The sequence below is a fragment of the Ursus maritimus genome, unplaced genomic scaffold (genome assembly GCF_017311325.1).
Source record: "Ursus maritimus isolate PB19 unplaced genomic scaffold, ASM1731132v1 scaffold_15, whole genome shotgun sequence".
Lineage (NCBI taxonomy): Eukaryota > Metazoa > Chordata > Mammalia > Carnivora > Ursidae > Ursus > Ursus maritimus.
This window is the reverse complement of record NW_024423897.1, coordinates 16915113-16940754: the sequence shown is the minus strand read 5'-3', so window position 1 is coordinate 16940754 and position 25642 is coordinate 16915113. Positions and strand designations below refer to the sequence as shown.

General features: G+C 42.5%; 2 protein-coding genes across 2 annotated transcripts in view; one reads left to right on the top strand and one right to left on the bottom strand.

Annotated features, from left to right (window-relative positions):
- Positions 1–260: 260 nt before the first annotated feature.
- FAM71B (family with sequence similarity 71 member B) lies at positions 261–3300 on the bottom strand. The gene is made up of 2 exons (XM_008692445.1): positions 2656–3300; positions 261–1838 (listed from the first exon to the last, which is right to left on the bottom strand). Exons 1-2 carry the CDS (start codon positions 3274–3276, stop codon positions 645–647), a joined length of 1815 nt encoding a protein of 604 aa, XP_008690667.1. The 5' UTR covers positions 3277–3300; the 3' UTR covers positions 261–644.
- Positions 3301–16422: 13122 nt separating this feature from the next.
- Positions 16423–25642, top strand: part of ITK (IL2 inducible T cell kinase) — a 60071-nt gene continuing 50851 nt past the window's right edge. Inside the window, exon 1 of the mRNA XM_008692444.2 lies at positions 16423–16739. Within this exon, the coding sequence (XP_008690666.1) occupies positions 16602–16739 (138 nt within the window). The 5' untranslated portion in view covers positions 16423–16601. The remainder of the gene's footprint in view (positions 16740–25642) is intronic.

Below are 25642 nucleotides of genomic sequence, written 5' to 3'. Positions count from 1 at the left end.
ATCTGCCATTTTAATGAGAGTAGCCATAGACTATATACAGATGAATGGCTGTGGCTATGTTCCAATAAAACTTTGTTTACAAAACCAAGCAGTTGGCAAGATTTGGTTCTCCGGCTGCCAATTCCTGATCTAGATGATAAACTCCTCATTCTGAACGTCTACAAATGTGGCTATACCCCCTTTACCTCCCGATTATCCCAAGAAGACATGAATCCTGTCTTTAGTCTATGGACTGGATTGAAAGTCCATGTTCAGGGACCTTTGGGGAAGAGAAAGAAGAGCATGGGAACATGGTATTGGTGGTGCTTTCCAGCCTATAGTCTGTGACTTGTAGCCATGGTCTTGGGGAAAACAAAGGCAGAAAGGGGTTGAGGCAAAGCACGGCACTCCTACTGGCTCTGCTGGTCATGGGTGGGAGGTGAGGATGTGTTTGACTGGAGACTGGGGTGTCAGGCTGCAGCATGGGTCACATCACAGGAGCCACTGTGAGGTCACTCCCAGGCTAGGGGATATAGACATTCAAACGAGAAAGCATTTCTTTTGGAGTTGCATGGTTTCCTTTATTAGAGAAAGCTAGAATTGACTCTCTAGGGATTCTTCCCTGAGGCTGGGTCTCCACTGCAGCTTCCTGCCTGGTCTCCTATTCAAATGGATTTACCTTCAATGATTATGGTCTCCATTGTCTCGGATGTCACGGTACCAGAGATCTCCAGATCTTCGCTGCCCGGGCATTTCTCTAACTTGGCCTCTATGTTGCGCTTCTCTATTGACTTAGCCACGAAGTCTACCCCTCTATCCTGTGATGTGACCACTGTTTTTGAGCCAGGAATGACTTTCAAGTTCCTGAAGAAAGAGCCAATTTTACTGGATTTCTTACTTACAGCACCTGAACTGCTTGTAGATTTGATCTTCCCCAATTTGTGAGCTGTCCTTGACTCCTTTGCTGTGGGGCTGTGGCTGCTACTCTTGCGAGAGCTGTGTCCTCTGCTTTTTCCGTGGCTCTGCCCTTTTTCCTTTTTGTCATCTCTTTTGTCGTGGCCGGATATGGACCGGTGGGAGGATGATCTCCGGGTCGACTTGTCCCCTCCTGTCCGGTGGTGACTTTCCCCTGTCCTGTGGTGACGGGAACTTTTCCTAGTGGAAGTTCTGTCCTTCTTTTCTCTTCTTTCTTTCTTTCCCTTCCGGGTTTCAGCACCGGGCTGGGAGACCTTCTGGCTTCCATCCCGCTCACTCATGTAGCCTTCACTCTGCAAGGTGGAGACCAGGGGTCCTACCACGGTGCATGCGGCTTTTTCTGCAGCAGGTGGGCCCGTCGTCACTGCGCCTGCAAACACCACGCTCGTGCTGCTCCCTGGGGAGACGCTGGCAGCCCCCGTCGTGAGGGTGGAAGCACCGACCGAGGACATGCTTGCAGCACCCAACGCCACGTTCGTACCCTCTGAGGAGATATTGAGAGCACCTGCGAGGGCCTTGCTGGATCCACTTTCTCCTGAACATCTGCTGGTGGCTCCAGACAGGGCCGTGCTTACCTGGCCTGTACTTGTCGCCTTGGTTGCTGCTACGCTCAGCGCGCCTGATGAAGAGCTCGTTCTCGCCCCAGCCATGGCCAAGCCCGTGGTAGCGCTCGTGGCCGCCCCCGCCATGCCCGCGGCCGCCCTGGCGCCTGCTCCTTCCGCACTCCCGGCAGCCCTCGCGACTGCAGGGGAGCCCAGCATTCTGTGGTAGGCGTGGTGGATTCCCTCTCCCCCCGCATACGCGGAAGAGGTGGCTCGAGACACCTCTCGGGGCTTGTGAAGCCTGAACTCATCCTGATCCCCTTCTCTATGGAGCTCTGCGGCCTGCGCCAGGGGGAGGAGAAATAGGTAAGAGATGATAAAGTGAGACTAGAACCGTCCGCTCCTTTCTCAACGCGGCGCTGGAGCTGAGCAATTCAAGGGCTTCTAATGGGAACGACCCTTGAAATGATCAAATCTATGCTCTCACTCGATGCAAGGTCCCATCTATAGCACCCCTGCCAAGTGGTCACTTGGTTTTTACTTAATGCCAGTGCCAGGGAAAGCACTGATACAATTCACCATCCTCATATACTTTTCTTTTACACACCTGTGTTTATATCTCTGCAGGACTGATTTCTAGAAGTAGGATTGCTGGGTCAAGGGATCCACACATTTTCATTTGGTGGCTGCGAAAATCGTGCATGTGCGGACACACATGGGTGGTCCGGATTTTGATCAGCACATGGTAGTCACAGGGATATGGAATGAAGGAAAGACTTCCTAATTGCTAGCAATGTTTCATAGCTGCTGAGGCTCACTGGGTTGGGGTAAGTGTTCGAGAAGAGACTGGGCCATCAGGATGCCCAGATGGATGGAACGAGTTACAACCCTGGGTATGAGACCAGAACAGCTGATACGTGAGGTCTCTCTGAAATTCAGCCTCGTGGAAAAATTGGGAGAAGCACTCGGAACCACAAGACAAAAGAAGCACTAGGGGTGTTAAGTCCCCTAGTCGGGGCTCATTTAGCCCTGAGCCTATTCAAGTGGAATGCATTTCCCAGGTGAGCCTCAGAGAGCACCAGAGCTTCTGCAGGGCCAGCTTTGAGCTGCTCTCCCAAAGCACCCTGCCCCATGCTCTTGAGTCTCTGTTGATGCTTACCACTAGGCACTTGTCATCCTCTAGGGTGGCTGCGTCCCCAGTTTGCAGGGTCGGTGTACTGCTGCAGCTATCCACTGGTGGTCTCAGGAGATAGACAAGTTTCTCCCAGTAGCAAAAGAGGTCTTCTCGTGCATCTGAAGGGGGACACAGCTGCAGGTAGAAAGTGCGGCCAGTGGCAAGCTTCAGGCGCAGCTGCTGTTTCTCGCGATCGTGAATGGAGATCTTGACAAACTTGAGGGGAAGCAGCCTGGTGAGCTCTAGGGTCTTTGTGGGCTTGCGACCTCTCCCCTTGGTGGTCCGGGCGTGTCTGGCATGCTCTTCGCAGATTTTTGTTGGTCGAGCCAGCAGCATGACATCAGGTAGGGGGAGGATAGGGCTGGTGGATGCAATGCCCACGGTCACCATTCGGACGCGGTTGTGTACATCGATCACCTCTCCTTTTTTGCTGATCTGGATAAAGTCGCTTTCAAACATAGGTGCATATTTGAAAATGTCATACTCTCCTCCTTTGTACAGTTGTCGTTGCAGGTCCCCCATGGAGGTATTGAACACGCCCATTGAACGGTAGCTGTGGGCCGTGTAATAAGGTAACAAACACTCGCTGCTCATAGTTCTCTTCATTTGAGACAGCTCCACCAGCCACAAATCGAGTCCTTGAGAGAGAGAGGGAGTGAAGGCAACTGCCCATCTCCCTGCAGGGCTCTGCCTAAATCTCCTCTCACCACCTCATTTATCCTCCACCGTCCTTTGTGACCTGTCCCCATCACACACCCCTTTGTCCCAGCCTCCAAGCAGCCACCCCCTGGGGGCAGGGTCACTAGTCTCCCCCCCCAAACTAACCAACACCTCCCCCAGGGGACAGGCAGACCCTGCCAGGGTGGAGGTGGGGGTAGGCTGCATCTTCTTTCAGTCAAGATGTTAGGATGTATTGTGTATGAAACCATTCTGCTTTTGTGAATATCTGGGTTGCTTCCAGTTTCACTGTTGTTACAGATATCCCTATAGTGATTATCTTCCTGCAAGTGTATGTTTGCATCTGCTAAATTATGTCCTGAGGATCCAATCCTGGAACTGGACTGTGTGCTTGCTAAGGGCAGGGATCCTGTTGGGATTGCCGTTCTGCATGCCCCGGTGTAGAGCGCAGTGCTGTAGGCACTCAGGAGTTGCTGAGTAAATGGCCCAAAGGGGCTTCTGCTACCTGTTAGAACCAGAGCTCCATTTGTAGAGTGGTTTTCAGGGTATGGAGGCTTCTCTCACCCATTTTCTCATATGAAGGAGGTGACACTTTAAAACCACAATTTTATGGTGATGAACTAAGGCTCAGGATTATCTTGGTCAGCACCAGAATGCAGAGCTGGATTCCATCCCAGGTCTTGTGACTCAGGTCAGGACTTTTTCTCTGCCTCAAGGTGCACGGCTTACCATTAGACTCTCATTCTGCACCAAATATGGAATTATTTGCGGTTAGCAATATGCGTGGGGACTTACTGGGAACCACAGGAATTCATACAGATCTTGAATCACCATAGGATTTCCCGCACTGGTATGTCTGCTGCTTCACTCTTGATGTCTACCTGATAAATCACTGGTGTTTTGCTTCTTTGAAAAGCTCTTCAGAGAAATTATGGCAAAGACATCTTTCTGGAGGGTTTTTTTTTTTTTTTTTTACTTTGTACAGGTGATGAATCCAAATTCCCCCTCCTCCAGTTAGAAGACTACTTCTAAAATAAAAATGTGCCCCCCCCCAACTCAACAATTACCATGTGGAGGTCTTAAAATAAATTTCAACCCCAAAATGTTCTTTTTTAAAACTTTATTTATTTATTTATTTTAAGTAGGCTCCTTGCCCAGCATGGAGCCCAACACGGGGCCTGAACTCATGACCCTGACATCAAGACCTGAGCTGAGATCAAGAGTTGGACGCCCAACCAACTGAGCCACCCGGGTGCCCCCAAAATGTTCTTTTTTATATCCTTAGCGCCTACTACAGTACCAGAAACATTGTTGCCTTCCCATAAATACAAACTTCCTTATAGCCATTGAGATTAATTCTTCTATTTGTTTTTTCCACAAAACTGATTGAGCAAGTATGAATTTGGGGACCAGCTAGAAAATGGAATTGCAGAGATAAAGGTCGTACCTCTGAAGAGCTAAACATTTTTTTTCCTAAAGATGTTAAGTGGCTTCTCCAAAAAAAAAAAAAAAAAAGAACAAAGTGGCTTATGTTCTATTATAAGGAGACAGTCACCAAAAGTTAACACTCTAAGGTTTAAAAATAAGAAGTTAGGTTTTTCTATATTATAGTCAACCATATATTCCCATAAGTTTATTTCTGATGAATGATAAATAATGAGAGGAAACATAATCATATTTTTAAGAACTTATAAGCTAGGCATGTTACTAACCACTTCACATTCCTTTAAAAATGTAATCCTCACAGCAGCTCTATAAATTTAGGTACAATTACTATCCATGTTTTTTAAAGGAGCAAATCAAGGCTGAGAGAAGTTAAACAACTTCTTCAAGGTCACAAGAGATCAAAAGCACATGTGGCAGTGGTTAAACTATGCCAGACTGAGTCACACAAATAGAACACACATATACGAGTATTGTGCAGCATACATTCACCCATTTAATGACAATTCAGTGCCTACTTTGTGCCAGGCCCTGTTCTAGATGCGAAGAGTAAAGCAGTGGACAAACAGACAAATACCCTAGCTCTCACAGAGCTTGTATACAGACAATAAATGAGTAAAATGATGATAACTGCTACGGAGAAAGATAAAGTAGGCAAACTGAATGGGAGTCTGTGTGAATGGGGAGCTAGAGGTGGTGGTCAAGAAGAGCTCAGTGAGAAACAATATGTGAGCAAAGACCTAAAGGAGGTCAAGGAGGAAGCTGTGCAGACATCTGGGGGTGTAGCCTCGCAGTCAAAGGGAATGGGAAGAGCCAAGATTCTGAGGTAGGAGAATGGCTGGTGTGTTAGTGGAACACCAAGGGGTCTATGGTGATGGTGACAAGACTGGAATGGAAGAAAGTGGTTGGAGATGAGGCCAAGAGGCAACTGTGGCAACAGTGGAGAAGCATATGGTGTGGGACAAACCTTGTAGAACTGTGAGGTCTTTGGCTTGCTCTAATGGGGAGATGATCGGACTGACGTAGACAAAGGATCATTCTCACCACCATGTTGAAAAGAGATTGTAGAGGTGCAGGGGGACAGAACTGGAGACTAGGTGGCTTCTGCAAGAGATGATGATGGCTAAGACGAGTGTGGTAGCAGCATAAGAAGTGATAAATGATCAGTTGCTACACCTGTTTTGATTAAGGCAACTATTATATATACTGGTGTTGAACAATTTTCAATAGATGTTAGTAAGTAAAAAAAGCAAGTTGCAAAATAGCATGTATGGTATGCCATATATTTTCAAATCAAAACTCTTAAAACATGTGTGTGTCTATGTGTGTGTATGTATGTGTGCAAAGAAGTGCAAGAAACTGGCAACAAACAGGAGCAACCTTAGGGCAACTTGTTGGCTGAAGGAAATGGTGAGATGGAGACTGCTCTCCAGGGCATTCTCTTTTATACATTTCAGATTTTATTTTGTTGCGTATACTACTTACATAAAAATAGATAATATTTTAAGATTTATAGATTTATAAAAATGTCATGTCAGTAAAGCTCTATTCTTAGAATATTCATTGATTCAGGTTTTGATATAGAAAAGAAGTAAGTAAATAGCTTCATTCGAAGGTAACTCTCTTTAGTTCAAAACTTCAGAAATTGAGAACCAAAATATAAAAAATCATTCCAAATTTATTTTCTGATTTCTCTTTAAGACCTTTCAAAAATTTATTCTCTCCTCCCAACCTTTAAAAGTCTGACACATCCCCTATCAGTAAAATGGAGATCAATAAGTCAGGCTATATTTACTGATTGGCTATTCTATTGCCCATTATTGTGCTAAGAGCATTCAGGTTTTCAAAATGTAAGTCTCAAAAAATTTTTTAAACATGACTGTCATACAAATATAGAATGAAAACATCTTGAAGATTTAATTAATCCATCAATGCGGGAACCAGCAGGATGGTAAAGCTGGTTCCAAGGAGAATCAAGGAATAGTCATTGGCACTGGAAAAAGAATGTCAGGTGAACATTGCCAGGTTAGTTACTAAACTGGTTAAATCTCTACAGGGCTATAAAATCTTAACCTTTGGGGTTATCTTTTTTTTTTTACAAGCCAGAAATCATTTGCATCTCTTCTAAACAAAAATCTATAAGTTATTACAGAACTTCACAGACTCTGAGACTTGAATCAATAGTCAATAGCCTTCTTAGGGACTGAAAATTTTCTCAAATAATTACATTGTGATGGTTACAAACTCTGAATATACTAAAAACCACTGAACGGTACAGTTTCAATGGATGGATTTTATGGTATGTGAAATGTATCTCAGTAAAGCTGCTAAAAATAATAGATAGCAATACTTCAGTCATAACTTACTGATCCAATTCCATTGTCTTACTTCCTTCTCTTAGACAATTAAATAATCCTTGGGCTGGCTTGTTAAGGAATGCTTTAATATGGCACTGAAAATACATGTGGCCTGCTTTTCAATTTTTTTACTTACAAGTTTTGGGTAATTTTTATTTTTTATTTTTTACTTCTTATTTTTTTAAGATTTTATTTATTTGGGAGAGAGAGCACAAGCTAGGGGGAGGGGCAGAGGGAGAGGAACAAGCAGGCTCCCGGCTGAGCAGGGAGCTGGACAACAACAATGTGGGGTTCCATCCCAGAACCCCAAGATCATGACCTGAGCAGAAGGCAGATGCTTAACTGACTGAGCCACCCAGGCGCCCAGTGGGTAATTTTTCTTAACAAAGAAGATAGTGAAGCATGTGTAAGCCACAACCTTAATTTCAGAAAGCTCACTATCCAGGAGAACACAGGGTAGAAACAGAGAACAAAACAGGAGGGCAGTTAAATATATGCTAGGGTAATAGTGAATGAGTTGAATGAATGGTAAACCTAGTAACACCCATCCCGATATTAAAATCAACAGTAATTATTTTGTATGAAAGACTGCTGGGGTTCCTGGGTGGCTTGGATGGTTGGGCATGTGCCTTTGACTCAGGTCATGTCTCCAGGTCCTGGGATGGAGCCCATGTCGGGCTCCCAGCTCAGTGGGGAGTCTGCTTCTCGCTCTCCCTCCCCCACCCCACACTTGTGCTCTCTCTCTTAAATGAATAAATAAAATCTTTAAAAAAAAACTGCCAAAGCCACAATTCTAAGCATAATTTTCCATATATTTTTAATTGGCCTAAGATTAAAGAGACGTGCAAAGTGAAAACACTATGTATGATATATTGAGTATATGTCGACCTCGACCTGCAAGATTATAGGTGATTGAAGTCTGCATATTTATCATGGGAAGAGGTTTCAAGTCAATAACTTTTGTTCCCCATGTATTATTTTGAAAACCAAGGCAAGCAGACAGCTATATATAGCCTTTTTAATGAATATGCCACCCAAGAGGGCATTGTGAGCGAGGGCAGGATGTGAGGGTGGGGAGATTTCCATACAGTACACAATATGTATCTGCTGGGTAAATCCCCTGGCCTAAAATACAATCCACAGTACTTTTATGTCAATGCTGCTAAGCACGGTGGCGGCGTGGGATGAGCTGTGGTTAGCCTTAGGCACCTAGGACTTCAGGAAGCCAACCTGATTTCTGTTTCACCTCTGGCTGTCAGAAAAAGACTGCAGTCACCTTGACTCTTCCCCTGAGGGCCAGTATGCAAATCAGTTTGCTTCTGCCTTGGGTTACAAAGAAAATGAGCTGGTAGGCATAAAAGAAGCCAGACAGGTGATCTAAATAATTTTATTTCTCAGTACTATGATCCAACTCATATCACCCTCTCTTCCCCTTCTACCTTCTTTTGGCTTCTTTCTTCTGTCCTGCACTGCCACATGTAGCCCCACGCTGAGCCAAAATTCTGCCCTCATTTTGCCTTAAGACTGTTTCCTTCTCAGCTTCCAATTTTGCTGTTTAGAAGCCGGGAGATGTCCTACCTCGGCTTATATACTTATTTCTTTGATGTTATACTAAAGAAGCTTGTCATTAAATATACACACAAATACTAAAACAGTTAACAGTAAAGATAAAAACGAAGATTAGAAACTGTATACAGGTAGAGGGAGGTCGCTGATTCAGGAGCTGGGATAAGATGATTATTACTATTAAATATTAAACTTAACTCTGAAAAGTACTGGAGGAATGTACAATCAGTGTTAGCAGTGATTATCTCTGAGGGGTGACACTAGAAGTAATTATTAATTTTGTCTATATTTGCTGGTTTGCCTTTTCCAGCAAGGATGCATTTCACTGTTATAACCAGAAATATGTATGTATTTTAGAAAATTAGCTCTAAGCTTCCTGGCCACCTGTTATTACAGTCTTCTGCTAATTAAACCAAAGATTTACGACAAAGGGCATAATTTTCTTCTATTTTAAATTGGAAAGTAGAAAAGAATTCTCCCATATCATTTTTTTAATTGTATAAATTAAAAAGTGAAATATCTTTCTACCCTTTCAATTCCATTTGCTGGAAGTTTGATATGTGAATTCCCTGACATCGCTGTGTGTGTGTGTGTGTGTGTGTGTGTGTGTGTATACACACACACACACACACACACACACACACACACATTAATATAAACATAAAAGGTTTTTAGGTAAAAACAGGATTATGTCATACCTACTGGTCTAAACATTTCCTGTCTTAAATATATCTAGTACTTTTTAAGAGTGGTACATTATAGATTAACTTTATTCATTTTCATGATCTTAGAGCGTCCTGTCGAACGGATACACCATAGATTATTTAACAAGTTTCTCAGTGATGCACATATAGACCATTTCTGTTACAAATGACACTGCAGGGAACACTTTGTGCATATGTATCTGTGTGCTCGTGCTTTTTTTTTTCTGTAAGATTGATAGCTCTAGAAGGAATAAAGGTTTGTGAGGTTTTGTTTTTTTTTTTTATAATAATATTTTTTTATTATATAATGTTAGTCACCATACAGTACATCCCTGGTTTTTGATGTAAAGTTCCATGATTCATTAGTTGCGTATAACACCCAGTGCACCATGTAATACGTGCCCTCCTTAATACCCATCACCAGTCTATCCCATTCCCTACCTCCTCCCCTCTGAAGCCCTCAGGTTGTTTCCCAGAGTCCATAGTCTCTCATGGTTCATTCCCCCTTCTGTTTACCCCCCCTTTCTTCTTCCCTTTCTTCTCCTACCGATCTTCCTACTTCTTATGTTCCATAAATGAGTGAAACCATATGATAATTGTCTTTCTCTGCTTGACTTATTTTGCTTAGCATAATCTCCTCCAGTCCCGTCCATGTTGCTACAAATGTTGGGTAATTGTTCTTTCTGATGGCTAAGTAATATTCCATTGTATATATGGACCACATCTTCTTAATCCAGTCATCTGTTGCAGGGCATCTCGGCTCCTTCCACAGTTTAGCTATCGTGGACAATACTGCTATGAACATTGGGGTGCATATGGCCCTTCTCTTCATTACATCTGTATCTTTGGGGTAAATACCCAGTAGTGCAATTGCTGGATCATAGGGTAGCTCAATTTTTAACTTTTTAAGGGTTTTTAAAACATTTTTCAGAAGAGGCCATGTAATTACCAGAATATCCTGGGTATCATTTTTATACAGATATAAATAAACCTGATCAAGTTCAGATGAGAACTACAAGGAAAATAGAGAGCTTCGAAGCCACATCCTAAGAGGACCATTAAAGGATCTCTGGCCTGGACATTGGAAGGCTCTGGGGTTACATAAGAAGCATCTTTGCTTTTCTGAATGGTTATTCCCTAGACCAGGGAAGAGGACTAGAATTGTGGGACCTCAAATGATAAAGCAACAAAGATGGACCTTAGGTTAGTGTAAAGGCAGATCCTTTATTGAGGAGTTGGCATCCGTTCCGCTTTCTCTGGTGACAGCACCTGGTGTTCCACCCCCCGTCTATACTCTCAGCCCATATGGGTGGGTAGGGCTGACGGTGCCCCACCCCCAAATCCAGGAGAGAGTACACCTAGAAATAGGCAACAGAACATTCTACTGCCTTGGCTGTGATGCTGGCGGTGCATGGGATCAGGTCGCTCAAGCCAGGTGGATGACCCACAGTTCTGAGGGGTTTGCTGGAACTGTTAGGGAAAAGAATCCAGTTCCAGCAGTAACATGCCAGCCTATAACTCCCGGCATCCATTGCGCTGCTGTGAAGGAAAGTCGGCCTCAGCATGAAGTCAACACCGAACAAAGAAATGAAAGTGAACATTTCTGATGTCTGGATCCGGCAGTGCCAGACTGAATTGTTTGTTTTTTTTCTTTGCTATAGGAAGTTAAATGAGGTTCTCTAACTCAGTTTCAGCCGAGGCCACAAAGGCCTATAATGCTATAATTAAGGGAATCAAGTACCTTCCTGTCCTAAAATAGGATACTATGTCATCTGTGACACAGTACCAAGCAAAACAGGTTCTGCCAGGAATAGTGTCTGCCCACCTCCAGCTCTCAGAAAACAAGGGCTTGAAAAGTCAAGAGAAAGACTTTGGTGCACTACATACTTCCTCTCACAGCCCCCCCCCCCCCCCCCCCCCCCATAGGGGAAGGAGAGTGGATGCTTGCATTCATCAGAAGCCTAGTGACAGGGACATGAAGGGACTACTCAGTGAACTTGACACAAGTCTCATAGAGTTTAGGAGACATAAGGACTGGTGTCTAAATCCCACTTGGAGAAATGTCCTGGTGAAAGTTTGTGGAACAGCTGCTTATTTGGTGCCAAGGGGGGGAGGGGCTGTGCGTGAGGCAAATGGCACATCCCTCAATTGCAGGGCAAGGATCCCTGAGGCTTGCAGTAGAGCCATAAAAGGAATAAATGGCATGCAGTTCATTTTCAAGGAAAACTCACCCAAGAGGGCAGCCCAAATGGCGAAAGGAATCCCAACAGAGTTGGACGGAGCAGGAGGCACACTGAAGATGCGGCAGCAGACATCCGAGCGCTGAGGGTTGGGCTCACTGGCCAGTCCAAGCGGCATCTCCCACATCAAGAAAGCTGCTGTCAGAGCCCTCTGAAAATAATGACAACAACAAAACACATGACAAAACTTTCCTGTGGAAGAAAAGCAACAATTGTGTATCCACCACATGCAGAGGGCATCAATCCCAGATTACAACGGTAGCCTCATTGAATGCTGTACCTTTTTCCCTTCTCCCCACTCAGCCTGAGCCTGAATGGGTGGGTCAGGAGCCAGGCTAATGGGAGTGGAAAGAGGAGGAGTTAGGACATGGTGGAAAAGTCAACATACTTCTAAGTCTGAAGCAGGCTCATGCTTAGGTTGAGGAAAAGCATTAAGTTGAATACATGTTTGGACTTTTGATTGTTATGCTGATCTGGACTGGCCTTGTTTTCTCTTTTTTTAACTTTTCATGATGGAAATTTTCAAACATACAGTAACATAAGGAGAATAGAATAAAGAACCCCCATCTACCCAACACCCAGTTCCAGTAATTGTCAACTCATGGACAAACATTTTTCATCTCTTCCCCTGCTATTTCTCCTCCTTCCCTGAGTTAAAACAAAGCTTATCTTGAGCATTTTATTATTTTATAAATAATTATTTCAGTATGTTTCTGTGCAAAATAAGGACCTTTTAACATAACAGGGCCATTATCACACCTTAAAAATTAATAATCATCAAATATGTAGTCAATGTTCAGATTTCCCAGTGGTCTCATAATGACTTTGTATAATTGGTTTGTTTAAATCTAAATCCAAACAAAACCATCACATGCTTGATATGCCTCTTAAAGTCTTTTAATCTCCAGGTTCTTTCTCTGACTTATTTGTTGTAGACACAGGGTCACTTGTGTTCAGTGTTTTGTGTATCTGGACTTGTCCAATCGCAGCTCTCTGTATCTTTTGTTGTGTTCCTTTATCTCCTATATTTCCTGCAAGCTTGGATTTAGATCTAGAGGTTTGATGAGATTGAGGTCTGATTTTTTTTTTTTTTTTTTTTGGTAAGACTTCTGCGTAGGTGGTTTTGTGTACTTCCTATTGCGTCGCGTCAGGAAACATAATATGTCTAGTTGTCTCTCTCTTTCTGTGATGTTAAGATTCATCAGTACGTGACAGTGTTATCAAGCTAATGTATAAACTATAAATTTTCCTGTTGGTTTTTCACATCATGATTTTAGCAGCCACTGATGATTGTTGCCTAAATCCGTTGTGTCTTTGGGATTGTGAGATGGCAGTGTTCTATCACTCCCTCTTCATGTATTGTTGATATTCTTCTCCAATGAAAGACTTTCCCTTATTAAATATTTGAATACTAAACTGAGATATAGTTCTTCAAGAAAGACAGGAGACATGTTTTATTCTTTCCCTTTGTTTTCTGGTTTTCAGAATAATAAATTGGCTCTCCAGCATCCTCCAAAAGTGATCAATAGATTGAGATTTTTTTTTTTAAGCATCTTATGAACTCATGATTTTAACATTTGGCTGTTCTTCAGTTTATCGTGGTTAATGTTCTTTTTGATGCCCAAATCATTCCATCTTTGACAATTGGGAGCTTTTTGAATTTAGCTCCTGTGAATTGGACTTTTTAAAACCAAAACAAAAGAGACACCTGGATGGCTCAGGCGGTTGAGCATCCAGCTCTTGGTTTAGGCTCAGGTCGTGATCTCGAGGTCGTGGGGTCGAGCCCTGCATCAGGCTCTGCACTCAGCACTCAGCATGTCTGTTTGGGATTCTCTCTCACCCTCTGCCCCTCCCCCTGCTCGCACACACTCTTTCACACTCTCGAATAAATAAATAAATAAAATCTTAAAACATAACAGAACAAAGGGATTATATATTTTTATGAATGTTTTCTGAAAGCTATGAGAAAATATTGGGCCTCTTAAGGTGACATTTAGGTGAGGACAAAGACAAATCCCAGTGAGTGGGCTTGAAGGTATTATGAGAAAGAGAATAAAATTACTTATGATTGCACTTCATGAAGACTTGGCAAATGAAAGGCACCTATTACAACAGTTACTGATGATATTTTGCTTTCCCAGATGAGAACACTTTGTGAAGTCTGTAAATCTTTCAACCTGAACTGAATAGGTATAAATCTACCCTTCTCAAAGGAGTTTACAGTCTGTTTTGAAAGATAGCACTATATTAGTTAACACTAGGTTTGGTGTTAGTGACAGAACTTCAAAATAACAGAGGCTTAGAAAATGTAGTTTTATTTCTTTTTATGTTAAAAAAGAAAAGGGCGATTCCACGCTGGCATGGAGGATCCAAGTTATTAGGACCTATGGCTCTTTCTACCTTACCCTCTGTTGTCCTCAACGTGCAATTTTCACTTCATGATATAAAGTAGCTGCTCCAGCTCCAACCATCATATCCACATTCTAGTCAGTAGGAAGGAAGAAAAAGAGAAGGAAAAGAGTATGATGACTGCCATTAAGGACATCCCCTGGAAGTTGCCATCATCACATCTGCTATGTTCCGTTGGCTAAAAAATAGTCTTGTACTGAAAACTTAATTCTGGAAGCCATATACCCAGATAACCTTTAGGAAGTCAGTTATCCAGAAAGAAGGGGGGAGAGTAGGTGTTTGGAGAAAACAGCATTCCTTGCCTCAAGCCCATATTCAGAGAGAAAAAAGATACTACATCTTTTGGGCAGTGTATTTCCACACACGTCTTAAAACCTCAGAATGTGGGAGAAGGAATCATTTAAAGTATCTCCCTTCCTCACATTCTTGAGTGTCTTGACTATGCTGGAGCATCCAATATATGAAACAAAATTAAGCTGTAGTCTGGTAATTTACATTCAAAACAAAATTTTAGATGATTACACTCCTGTCCAGCAATAACGATTGTTTTGTTTCATTATTTGTCCCTGTACAGTATATACCATCTCTGCTTCCACTGAGATTTCTTCTTATTTACTTCATGCCAGAAGTAAGATTCACATATATTGTACTTCAACCATGTGCTACTTCTAAGGCAAGATATGTGACTAGCATCCACCATTCAGAGTTTATGGGATTCAGTCCTCAACAGGATGCTGCAAGGAGACTAAGGATCAGAGAGAATAAGTAGCTTACTCGAAGAGAACTAACTTAGTAAATAACAGAAATGGGACTCCAACACAGGTTTCTTGGTCTCAAAGCTCAAACATGCTTTGTTTTTTATACTATCCATACTTGTTTTCTGCTCTTCCACTAAGTTTTTGGATAGGAAAGTAATCATCTATTTGTAACTCCTATAGGCTTTCATTTAAACTTTAAAAACCAATAAACTTCAATGTATTTCTCTTAAGTGTTTTATGGTCATTGTCTCTTTTAACTGTCTAACCCAGTTTTGTGATTATTCATTCAACACATTTTTTTTAACATCCTTTACACACACCAGGCATTGTGATTGTTGCTGAGTATATAACGGTGAGCAAAACCACATGTAGTCCTTACCATCATGGGGCTTCTAGAATAGTGGGGAAGAGAAACACTAATGCAAAAATCACCCTCCATATGTGCAATGACAACTGTCATAATGGGTAGAAAAGAGAAAGGTATAAGGGATCATCTGCGTATAATTGGCAAATTTGACTTAGAAAGCCAGGAAGGCTTCCTCGAGGAAGTGACATGCAGGCTGAGACTTGCAGTATAATTTAGAGTTAAAACAGGCAAAGCAGGGGAGAGAAGCTGTTTTCAGGCAAAGCAAGCAGATGTTCAAAGTGGTGTAAGGGGCATGCATGGGGGCTGGAGTGAGAATGGGTGAGCAAGCTGTGAAATGAGACTGGCAAGGAAACCAGAGAGCAGCCCTACAGTGACTTGTATAGGGGCACAGCTGTCCCCTTTCACAGATGAAAAACCTGAGGCTCAGAGCTCTTGAGTAATTTGCCTAGAGACTCACAGCTAGTTACGTGTTGGAGCCAGAACTCAAACTGTGGTAGATAGAGGGATGAATCCGGTAAAGATGTCGATGCCCAACCCCTGGAACCTGTGAATGTGTTAGGTTACATGACAAAGGGGAATTAAGGTAGAAGACGGAATTATGGTTGCAATAAACTGACCTTAAAATAGAGTGATTATTTTAGATTATCTCGGCAGGCCCAGGATAAGCTCAAGCGTCCTTGAATTTGGAAGAGGGAGACAGAAGAACTTATAGTTGTATCAGGTGAGGGACCTTGACCAGCTGTGGTTGGCTTTGAAGATGGAGGAAGGGAACCACGAGCCAAGGAATACACGTGGTCCGAGAAGCTGAAAGAGCAAGGAAACAGATGCTACCCTAAGGAGCCTCCAGGAAGGATCATGAGCCTGCAGAAACCTGGATTTTAGCTCGATGAGACCCATTTTGGACTTCTGAACTACAGAATTATAAGATAATAAATTGTGAGCCACTGAATTTGTGATGAATTGTTACAGCAGCAGGAGGAAACTAATACACAAGCTGTACTCATTGGTTTCAGAGCCTGCGTTCCCACTCCTTGTGCAACATGCCTTAACTGTCAGCCGGGCTAAACCAAGGACTGTAAAGATTAAACTCTAATGCTTCCTATCATTTTGAGTCTAAAATTCTTCAAATATCATTTCCAAACCATACAGCAAAGGGTATGTATAGTTTTTACATATGCCTCTTAGTTTTGTGAATTTCGAAAGGATGTGGTTACAGCCTTTGACATCAGAGGAGAAGCTCCACGTTGTTGACTGAACACTGATCAAAAGATAACGCTGGAGGCAAGAGGCCTTTTAACAGCTCTCTGAAAATCAACTGCCTCCCCAACACCTTCCTCGTGCTGAAGCTGTTTCCACTGGTGGTGCCCCGGGGTGAGGCCCAAGGTGCATCACATCCCAAGAACTGGATCATGAACAACTTTATCCTCCTGGAAGAACAGCTCATCAAGAAATCACAACAGAAGAGAAGAACTTCTCCCTCAAACTTCAAAGTCCGTTTCTTTGTTTTAACCAAAACCAGCCTGGCGTACTTTGAGAACCGTCATGGGGTATGTGAGCACTTTGTCTTGTCTTTTTTTAAACAGTATATTTTCTTTAGAGTGGGCTGAATTATGAAGACATATGTAGAATAAAATAAAGCCAAAGGGGGCACAGACATGTTTGTTATAACAGCCTAAAAAGTACAGTAAGAGTCATCAGAAGAGAATGTGGAAAAACATTCAGAGATGGGGCGGTTGTATTAGGTGATTTTAGTTCTAAAATATGCAAAAGATTAATTTTAATATTCATTAGTGTTTTTTCCCTGCAAGTTTAAGTTTAATTTTAAAATTATAATATTTTATGTGGCAAATGTTATGATTGGATAGAATCTGAACTTCATCTGAAATATACTAGATTTTATGGGACATGATTAATAAAATATTAGCATTTAATGGGACCTAAGGGATGATCTAGCCCAGTTTCCTAAATTTATAGTGGAGGAAAATGATACTTGGAATGGTTAAGTGATAAGATCAGTGCCAACGTTTTTATTAATTTAATTCTATTGGTCGCAACGGTCATTACTCACTTAATATCTTGGAATAATATTCCCTGGGCATTTAGTTATCTAAAATTTGCAAGATCCAATGGTAAGCCTCTTTATCCCTTGGAAAACTTAGCAGGAGACAGGGGCTGTCACAGTGTTATGCAGTATAGACCAGTGCTTCTTATCCAGAAGATTACTCCTGCTTAGCCACGTCAGTCTTTTTATGTATCTAGAGATATTCTTGTATTCCACAGCAGCAATGGCATTGTTACGATTGTTCATGTTGCTGTTGTTATCACTGATAACTCTACTCCTCTCTAGGTGACTGAGCCTGGGCAAATGTCTCTACCTTTTGCATCAGATTCTTTCTTCCCAACATGAAAGGTCTGGAAATACTACCTAAGACATTCCTTTCTTCTTTAAAGATTCTAGCTCCTGTTGAGCCCTTCTCAGCAAATTTTCAAAGCATGTGTGTGACTCCTTACTATATCATTGTATTATTTTTTCCAACATTAGGAAGGGAAGGCAGGGGTTTTCACTGATATTTTACTGAAGGGGAAATAACACTAGGTGCTTGGTGGTCACTTAGAGACAAAGGCATCCCCATTCCTTGTTGGGATCTGGCTTAGTAGGTATAAGCATGAGTTTGGAATCTTCTGAGAGCAGGCTTGGAAGTGTTCAATGAAACGGAGCCTTGAAGGAGGCCAGGCTGGGTGTGGAGCCGACAGATGCTGCAGGTGAAATCAAACTGCTGCTTCTTTAGCAGTTCAAACATGCTCATCTTCAGCAGACTCGTATTGGAAATAATCGATAATCAATCTGAAGGCATATGGAATTACTTACGGACAGGGCCCTTTGCTAGATACTCAGTATTTGTGGACTAAGTTAACAGAGGGCTAGCGGTCAACTTGGAGGATTCATCATACATGGCTGATAAATCACATGGCATCGGTCAATTTTCTCTCTTACTGTGATGTTAGAACTTCTTGTTTCATATTGAAAGAGCAGTCATTTCCTTTTAAATATTTTTTCGGAGCCTATTTTGCAGCTTTCACCAATTTGCTTTCCTGACATTTGTTTTCCAGGCATCATCAGCTTTGTTATTACATATTATTTGCAGCTAATCACACAGCCAAATTGTCTTTATTTAGAATTTTGTTGGTTATAATTTGCATATAGGCAATGTTGTAAAATCACTTATTCATTTTTGACAGATTTTATTTATTTATTTGAGAGAGAGAAAGAGAAGAAGGGAGAGAAAGCACAAGCAGGGGGAGGGGCAGAGGGAGAAGCCTAGCAGGCTCCCCGCTGAGTAGGGAGCCCCATGCAGGGCTCCATCCCAAGACCCTGGGATCACGACCTGAGCCAAAGGCAGACACTTAACCAACTGAGCCACCCAGGAGCCCCTCATTTGTTCATTTAAGTATTATAAAAAAATTCCAGGACACTTAATTCTGGGGAACCATAGGCTACAGTCGCTAACATTTCCATATGGGATACAGCAGATATATAGTGCACAAACATCAAATTTTTTGTTTTCTAATGCCTATGGTTTATATTCATATATAACATTAATAAAAGCATTTCTTCAAATATTATAAAAATCCATTGGTTAGAAATTTATCCAAGGTCACTGAGAAAGGTAAGGCATGTGAGCTATTACTATTCATCCCCTATGTGTGTTCCATTGTTTAGGGCCATCGATTTGCACACAAGTGTGCACTACGTACCACCTATAGACAACAATAGCATAACACTTATGGGAAGAAGCATTTTTAAAAAACTTAAAGCCTTAGTCTTACCATCTGTGAAGTGGGTGTGATAATAGAATTCACTTCACGAGAATATGGTAAAGATTAACAGATAGAATGCATTTAGACTGAACTACTTGAAATTACTACTCAGCAGATCAAAAAAGGCCAGATATTAGCAATTTCATAGAGTTCAACTTAATATCTGAAGTACTTAGCATGAGCCCTGCCACCTCGTAAGCACCTAGTAAAAATTAGCCAGTATTTGTATCATCATCAATTCTCCAAAGGAGCAAGCAGAGTGGCATAACATATTCATTTTCAAATGAAGGACAGCATTAAAGTATTCTTTAAAGTCAGGCTAGCATCAGGGGCCTGGATTCTTTATGTTCGGTGACTAAATGCAGGTCTGTGGAGAGAGATACGTATGCATGATGAAATGTGGGATGCTGAGCCAACCAGTGCCCCTCTCGGGGTCACAGCTTCTTTTTCTCTTTTCCCATTTGGAAAATTATGTTCCTTGCAGTTTTAAAAATCTGTGGATTTATGACGTCATGTGAAAAATAATCCCACCTGCTCAGAAAAAAATTCTGTAATACTGCAGATGAAGTATGTTTTTTCTAACTTTACATAACAACCTTCTAATTTTAAATATCCATGTCTAAACATACATACTGCTGGAGCCTCTTCTTTTCACACGGATTTGGTTCCGGTGTCTGCTGGTGAAATGTGCAGGCATCTTCAGTGGAGTCGAGAAGCGCCTTCCCCCAGCAGCAACAGTGGGCCGGAAAGAAGCACAGATGGCAGCTCGTAGCTCACCGGCAGGCACACTTGCAGACAGCACCCTGTGCCTGCCAGCTTCTTTGCAAAGTGGTCCATGATGCCTGGCATTCTTTAGCAGAGGACAATGAGATCAGGGACCCATGGTATGTTGGTGAAGGTTTACAACTGCTGTGCTGGTCATGGCGTGGAGAGTGTCAGGGAGCCCCGATCCATAGTGTTGGCTGATTGCTCGTATAAGTACGCCCATGGTGGCCCATTTCAAACTACCGTTGTGATGTCTCCTGGCTCCCAAAATTCCTCAAAATTTAATCATCCGCCCTCATGGGCCACAGCAAGCCAACTCCAACACACCACTGGGCAGCTTTACAGACAAATGCTGTCCTGAGAGGCGGTCACCAGCTGCGCAACATGCCTAGTTGCACATGAGTGAAACCAGATCCCTTCCGGGGTCAAAGAGAAACAGAGGGCCTTGGGTCCTTCCGGTAAGCATGAGATCGAAGGGGCAGCATAGATGGAGACAAGTGTCACTGACTGGTGAGGCCAGTAGAGCCAGCTAGAGCTGGATTCAAATTCCGACTCTATCACTTTCTGGATGTGGATCTCGGGCAAGGTATTTAACCTCTTTAAGCCTCTGTTTGCTATTCGTAAAGTGAGGACCTCGATCCTACTTACCTTGGGCAACAGTGAGTATTTCATGACAAAGGCATGTGAGCAGCTCAGCCCTACTGGTAGCACCTTGATCTTTGGAAGGACCCTCAGGAGAACTGCAACGGTTTCCCTGTTTTAATGTATCTGCACCTTCAGGATCAAGCTTGTGGTGCTCACAAGCGTGTGAGCCATTCTGTGTATGTGGGGCAGGATAAAAAGTCAAGGCTGCCATGCTAGTCAGTGTCTGGTCAAGGGTCTCACTCCCCATGGGCTCTTCCCGTTAGCCTGCGGTCTGATCTAGCAGCAGAAACATCGCTTGGAGCATGCATCCTTCTTAAATTAAAGATGGCAGATGGGGAGATGGTCCCCTTTCCTTGCTTTTTCCTTGCTTTTCCTTGCACGTCAGTCAAAGACACAGCTTCTGGTGTCAGGCACATCTGGGTCAGAGACAAGCTCCCCACTTAGAAGCTATGCAGCATTGCGTAAGTTGCTTAAGGCTGTGTGACTCTATATAAAGCTACTTACGTCTTTTGTAATAATTAAACATTCCGTCTTTATCTTGTTTCCTTTTAATGAGGGGGAGGTTACGATTATTCCAATAATAGTAACTAATATTTACTTAACACTTAGTAGGTATCAGCCACTGTGCTAAATGTAGATTATTTCATCTAATCCTTACCACCACCCTATAAATTAGCAAGGACTATTACCCTAATGGACAGAGCAGGTGACGGAGACAAAGAAAATTTCAATACCTTATGTTGGAAGGATTTAACAAACTGCCGTATGTCTCTAAGGCCTACCCAGCCTCCCTGATAAATGGTGCTTATCACTATTAGCAGTGGTGACCCGTGAGCAGTTGGAACCTCCCTCGGGTTATTGCAGAGCGTGCAATGCCTTCTTGCTCTGAAGTCCTCAGTGGAAAGGGCAGTCCTGAAAATCAGTAAGCCAGGGCATGGATCTTCTGCAATGACACATGTTGTGAGCTCTGGCATTTCCACACATACCGCAGGACAAATCTTTGTCCTCATCGCTTCAGGGAGCCCCGCTATGTGTTCAAAAAGAAATGAGAGCCATGGCAAGCTTTGTCTCCTAAAGGTCCTCTAGAATCTTCTCTCCATTTTCTACGGTCACTTTCCCTGTGAAAGCTGCCAGCAGTTCTCGCCTGGGATGCCTAACACCTCCTAATGGTCTCCCTGCACTCACTCTGCCCCAGCCCCCCACCACCCTACTCCCCACACAGCAGCCAGCATGACACATGGTGACTGTGATCATGTCCTGATGATTCTTATCAGAAGCGGACATGTCCCTGCAGCCCTTCTCCCCTTAGACCTAGAGCAGACACCACAATCTATCACATGCCATCCTCCACATCAGCTCATGTCCCCTTTTCTTCTGTCTCTCTGGGATCCAACTACGTAAGATTTCCTTCAATGTTAAGGCCCCATTTTGAAGGTCACTTGCTTGGAAAGCCTTCCTTGATTTCTCTGGACTAGGTCATCTACTCCTGTTACGTGCCGCCTTAGCCATACCTGCCCTCTCTTCAGAGCACGTCCCAGAGTTGCAATTACCCATTTATTAAAGTGATTATTGTGCTAATGTCATTCCTCCACCCTCTTTTATATTATAATAAGCATTATGAGGGCCAGCACCCAGTTTGGTAAAGATGGTATCACCAGTGTCTATAACAGTGCCTGGCATTTTCGACTCACTCATTATTTGTGGAAGGAAGAAAAGGAGGGAAAGAGCAAGGACATGAGGGTTAGATACCATTGGAGAGGTTAGAGTTATACAAATGAGCCCCTAACAGAACAAGGCTCAATTCCAAAAGAGTAGAGAACAAAGCAAGTTATAAAGGACTTCAAAAGAAAGAGTTCTGGGTGTAGAAGTAAGTAAACAAGACTCCCTGGAGGTAGAAGTTCATGGCCCAGCCTTGAAAGAGGAAGAAGAGGCTTCAGGAGGTTGGAATTTTAAAAGCTGGGTCAGAGAGGCACATGTAGGAAACAGCAGTGGGCCAGCCCTCCACCGCTAGCCCCCCCACACTCTTTTCAGGAGAACAAAGCACTCTGTTCTCTTTTTTCCTCCTCCCTGTCTGACGCTTCCTTCCCCTCTACAGCTAAACCCTTTGCCAGTAATATTCTTAAAGTTACCTGAACATTTTTGCTTGAGACTTTCATCAGTCACAGTCTCTCCATCTCATTCCTACGTGATTGAGTTGTCTTCTGGTTGGGCTTTCACTGACACTCAAGGCTCCATAGAATTTATTTTCCATGCAACATCTAGAATGAACTTTTATTTATTTATTTATTTTAAAGATTTTAGTTATTTATTTGACAGAGAGAGACAGCCAGTGAGAGAGGGAACACAATCAGGGGGAGTGGGAGAGGAAGAAGCAGGCTCCCAGCGGAGGAGCCTGATGTGGGGCTCGATCCCAGAACGCCGGGGTCACTCCCTGAGCTGAAGGCAGACGCTTAATGACTGAGCCACCCAGGTGCCCCATAGAATGAACTTTTAAAATGATAAATCAGGTCTTACTCCCAACTTTAAAACCTTCCATGGCTGTTTAGAGTATTTAAGTAAATGCTCAGTTATAGCCTACAAGACTCTTCATCCAAGGGTCCCTACCTGCCTTTCCAATTTCATTTCACACCACACTCCCTTTATCCACCAGCCTTCTACTACATCTGCCTTCTTTCTGAGCCTTGAACACTCCAAGCTCACGCTCCCTGTAGGGCCTCTGGACACGGCCAGAGCTAGGGTAAGGCAAGTGAGGGGTACACTTGAGGGTGCTCACATCCGGGGCATGCAAGTGCGGGGTCTTTGCATTAGTTGTGCTCAGGAGCACCCCAGGCTTTTTGCAGGGCTGGTTCTTTATTATTTCTGTCTGTTTAAGTATTTTCTCAGGATCCTGTTTGTTTATTTTCTTTTCTTTTTTAAGTACATTGATACTTCAGTATATCAGCATCTACATGTACTTATTGTTTATTGATGTGCTTCCCTGTTTCTTTTCTGTCTGTGTATCCACTGGAAGGTCAGTTCCATGAAAGCAGGAGGACCTTGCTCATCACTGCATCACCAACACCTAGAACAGTGCAGGGCACACAGTAAGTGGTCAATAAATACCCAGGGAATGAACAAAGGTCTCAAAAGTCAAATTGAATTCAGAAGAGCATCTGGGAGCTAAAAATTGTCAGCCTTGTCTAGCGAGGCCAAGGGAAGTAAGGATCCAAAGATATGCGGTTTCAATGTCCACCTTAATGGATTTTCTTTGGATCCCAATTGGTTTGCCTTTGTGATGTGAGGTTGATGTTATAAGGAGAAAGCCAGTGAATAGAGAGTTTTTGTTTGGGAGGCGAAGACTCCCACATTAAAATTAAATTTGATTCCTACTGCTCAGGGACTGGTGTATCTGTCAACCAGTCTTTGCAGTAAAAATAGGCCACGGAGCAATACTATAAAGGTCTGGAATGTCGGTCTGGAAGAAAAGTTTGACTGGAAAGTCCAAGAGCTCAGTTTCTTGAGGTATGAGGTCCATGTAAAACAGGATGTCTTCATTTCAAACATAAAAATGGACCCCGCAGAAAACCATTTTAAAGCTCTTCTCAAGTTTTCATGCACCAAATAGTAAATCCTCATCTCTCTATTTTCTTAATAAGTAGTAATAAATTCTTCTTCTCCGTGGGGTATTAGGCCGACTGAAAAAGTAAATCTTCCAGGACCTAATTTTCATTCAGAGGTCAGTCTGGGTTTGACTTCATGACACTGTGGGTCTTCACTTAAAGAGATCCAGGGACAGAAATAGAAGTTCTGAAATGGATCTCCATGCATATAAAATTCCCTTTTTAGATACAATGTCTGCTCAGGTCCTTGAAATTTCAGTAAATTTGTCAGTATTTTAATTAAATAAGAACCTGATCCAAAGTCTTATGTTGTCATATAATCCCCGTTAATGTAAAGGTATTTATAAGCAAGCTTCTCATTATATTTTCCTTTTTTGATAATTAAAAAGTCACAGAAATTATACCAGCTTATTATAGGAAATCAAAATATAGGACTATTTCTACCCTAAACTACATCTATTTGTGCCAAAGTTTTTTTTATTTTTTAAACCCAACACTGTATCAAAGAAACATTTCTCTTTTGGTATATAAAGAGTCATTCATTCGTTCAGCAAACGTTTCTTGGCATCTACTATGTGCCAGGTTCTGGGCTAGGTGCTGGGAGTACAGTGGTAAATGACAGAGGAAAGGTGCCTGTCCTCACCCACTTACATGCTAATGGAGAAGGCAATGACAAGCGAGTATATAAATACATGGGGAAGATATAGATGGTGGTAGCTTCTATGGTAAGACTGAGCTGGGGCTGAGTTGGGGAGAAAGGTGGCCAGAGAAGGAATTTATATCCAGGCTGAGACCTGAAGGGTGAGAAAGAGCCAGTGACATGAAGAAATGGGGAAAAACATTTCAGGTAAAGGATACTGACAGTGTAAAGAATCGGAGGTAGGAAAAGCCTTGGCCTAGGTGAGGAACAGAGACTTAAACATACAGAGTTCAAGACAGGGGTTCTTGCTGACATCTTATAGCATTCTTCTTCTGGGGATACTTTGTCTGGAGTCATCCTACTCCATGTTTTGGTGGAAAGGTGCTTGGTGTACCAACACTGAGGACCTCAGGCACTGAGCACAGGCAGCCATTAGCAGCAAAGACTGAGGACAGGTTAGAATCAGGTTAAATCCACTTTGATTAATACAAGAGATGGAGCAGCAAACATTCATATGCCAACACTATTTTTAAAAATTGATAAAATAATTATTATTTTATTTTTTATTTTATTTATTTATTATTAAGAGTTCTCCATAACTCTTTTGTCTAAAGACATCAATTTACAGTCTCTGTGAGAATGACCTTTGCTCTTGTAAAGACATAAATTTCATGTAGTTATAATCACAATGCATGACAATTTTATATTCTTTCTTCATTTGTTCTTTTATAGATACATTTCCGCATATCTGTGTGGTCTCCAAAGTAATTATCTTCTCATGCCTATGATTTTCGTCATGATCAAATTAATTCACTTTGGAGATATATTTGTCAATTCTATGTACCTGAACAAATGGATGAACTTATCCTCTATTCTTTGACATTTAGTTGTTTCCAGGTATGGTGAGAACACTGAAAAATAGTACTATACCTAACATAAAACTGTCTCCTTTTTAAAATCAGCTCCTTATGATCTAGTACTG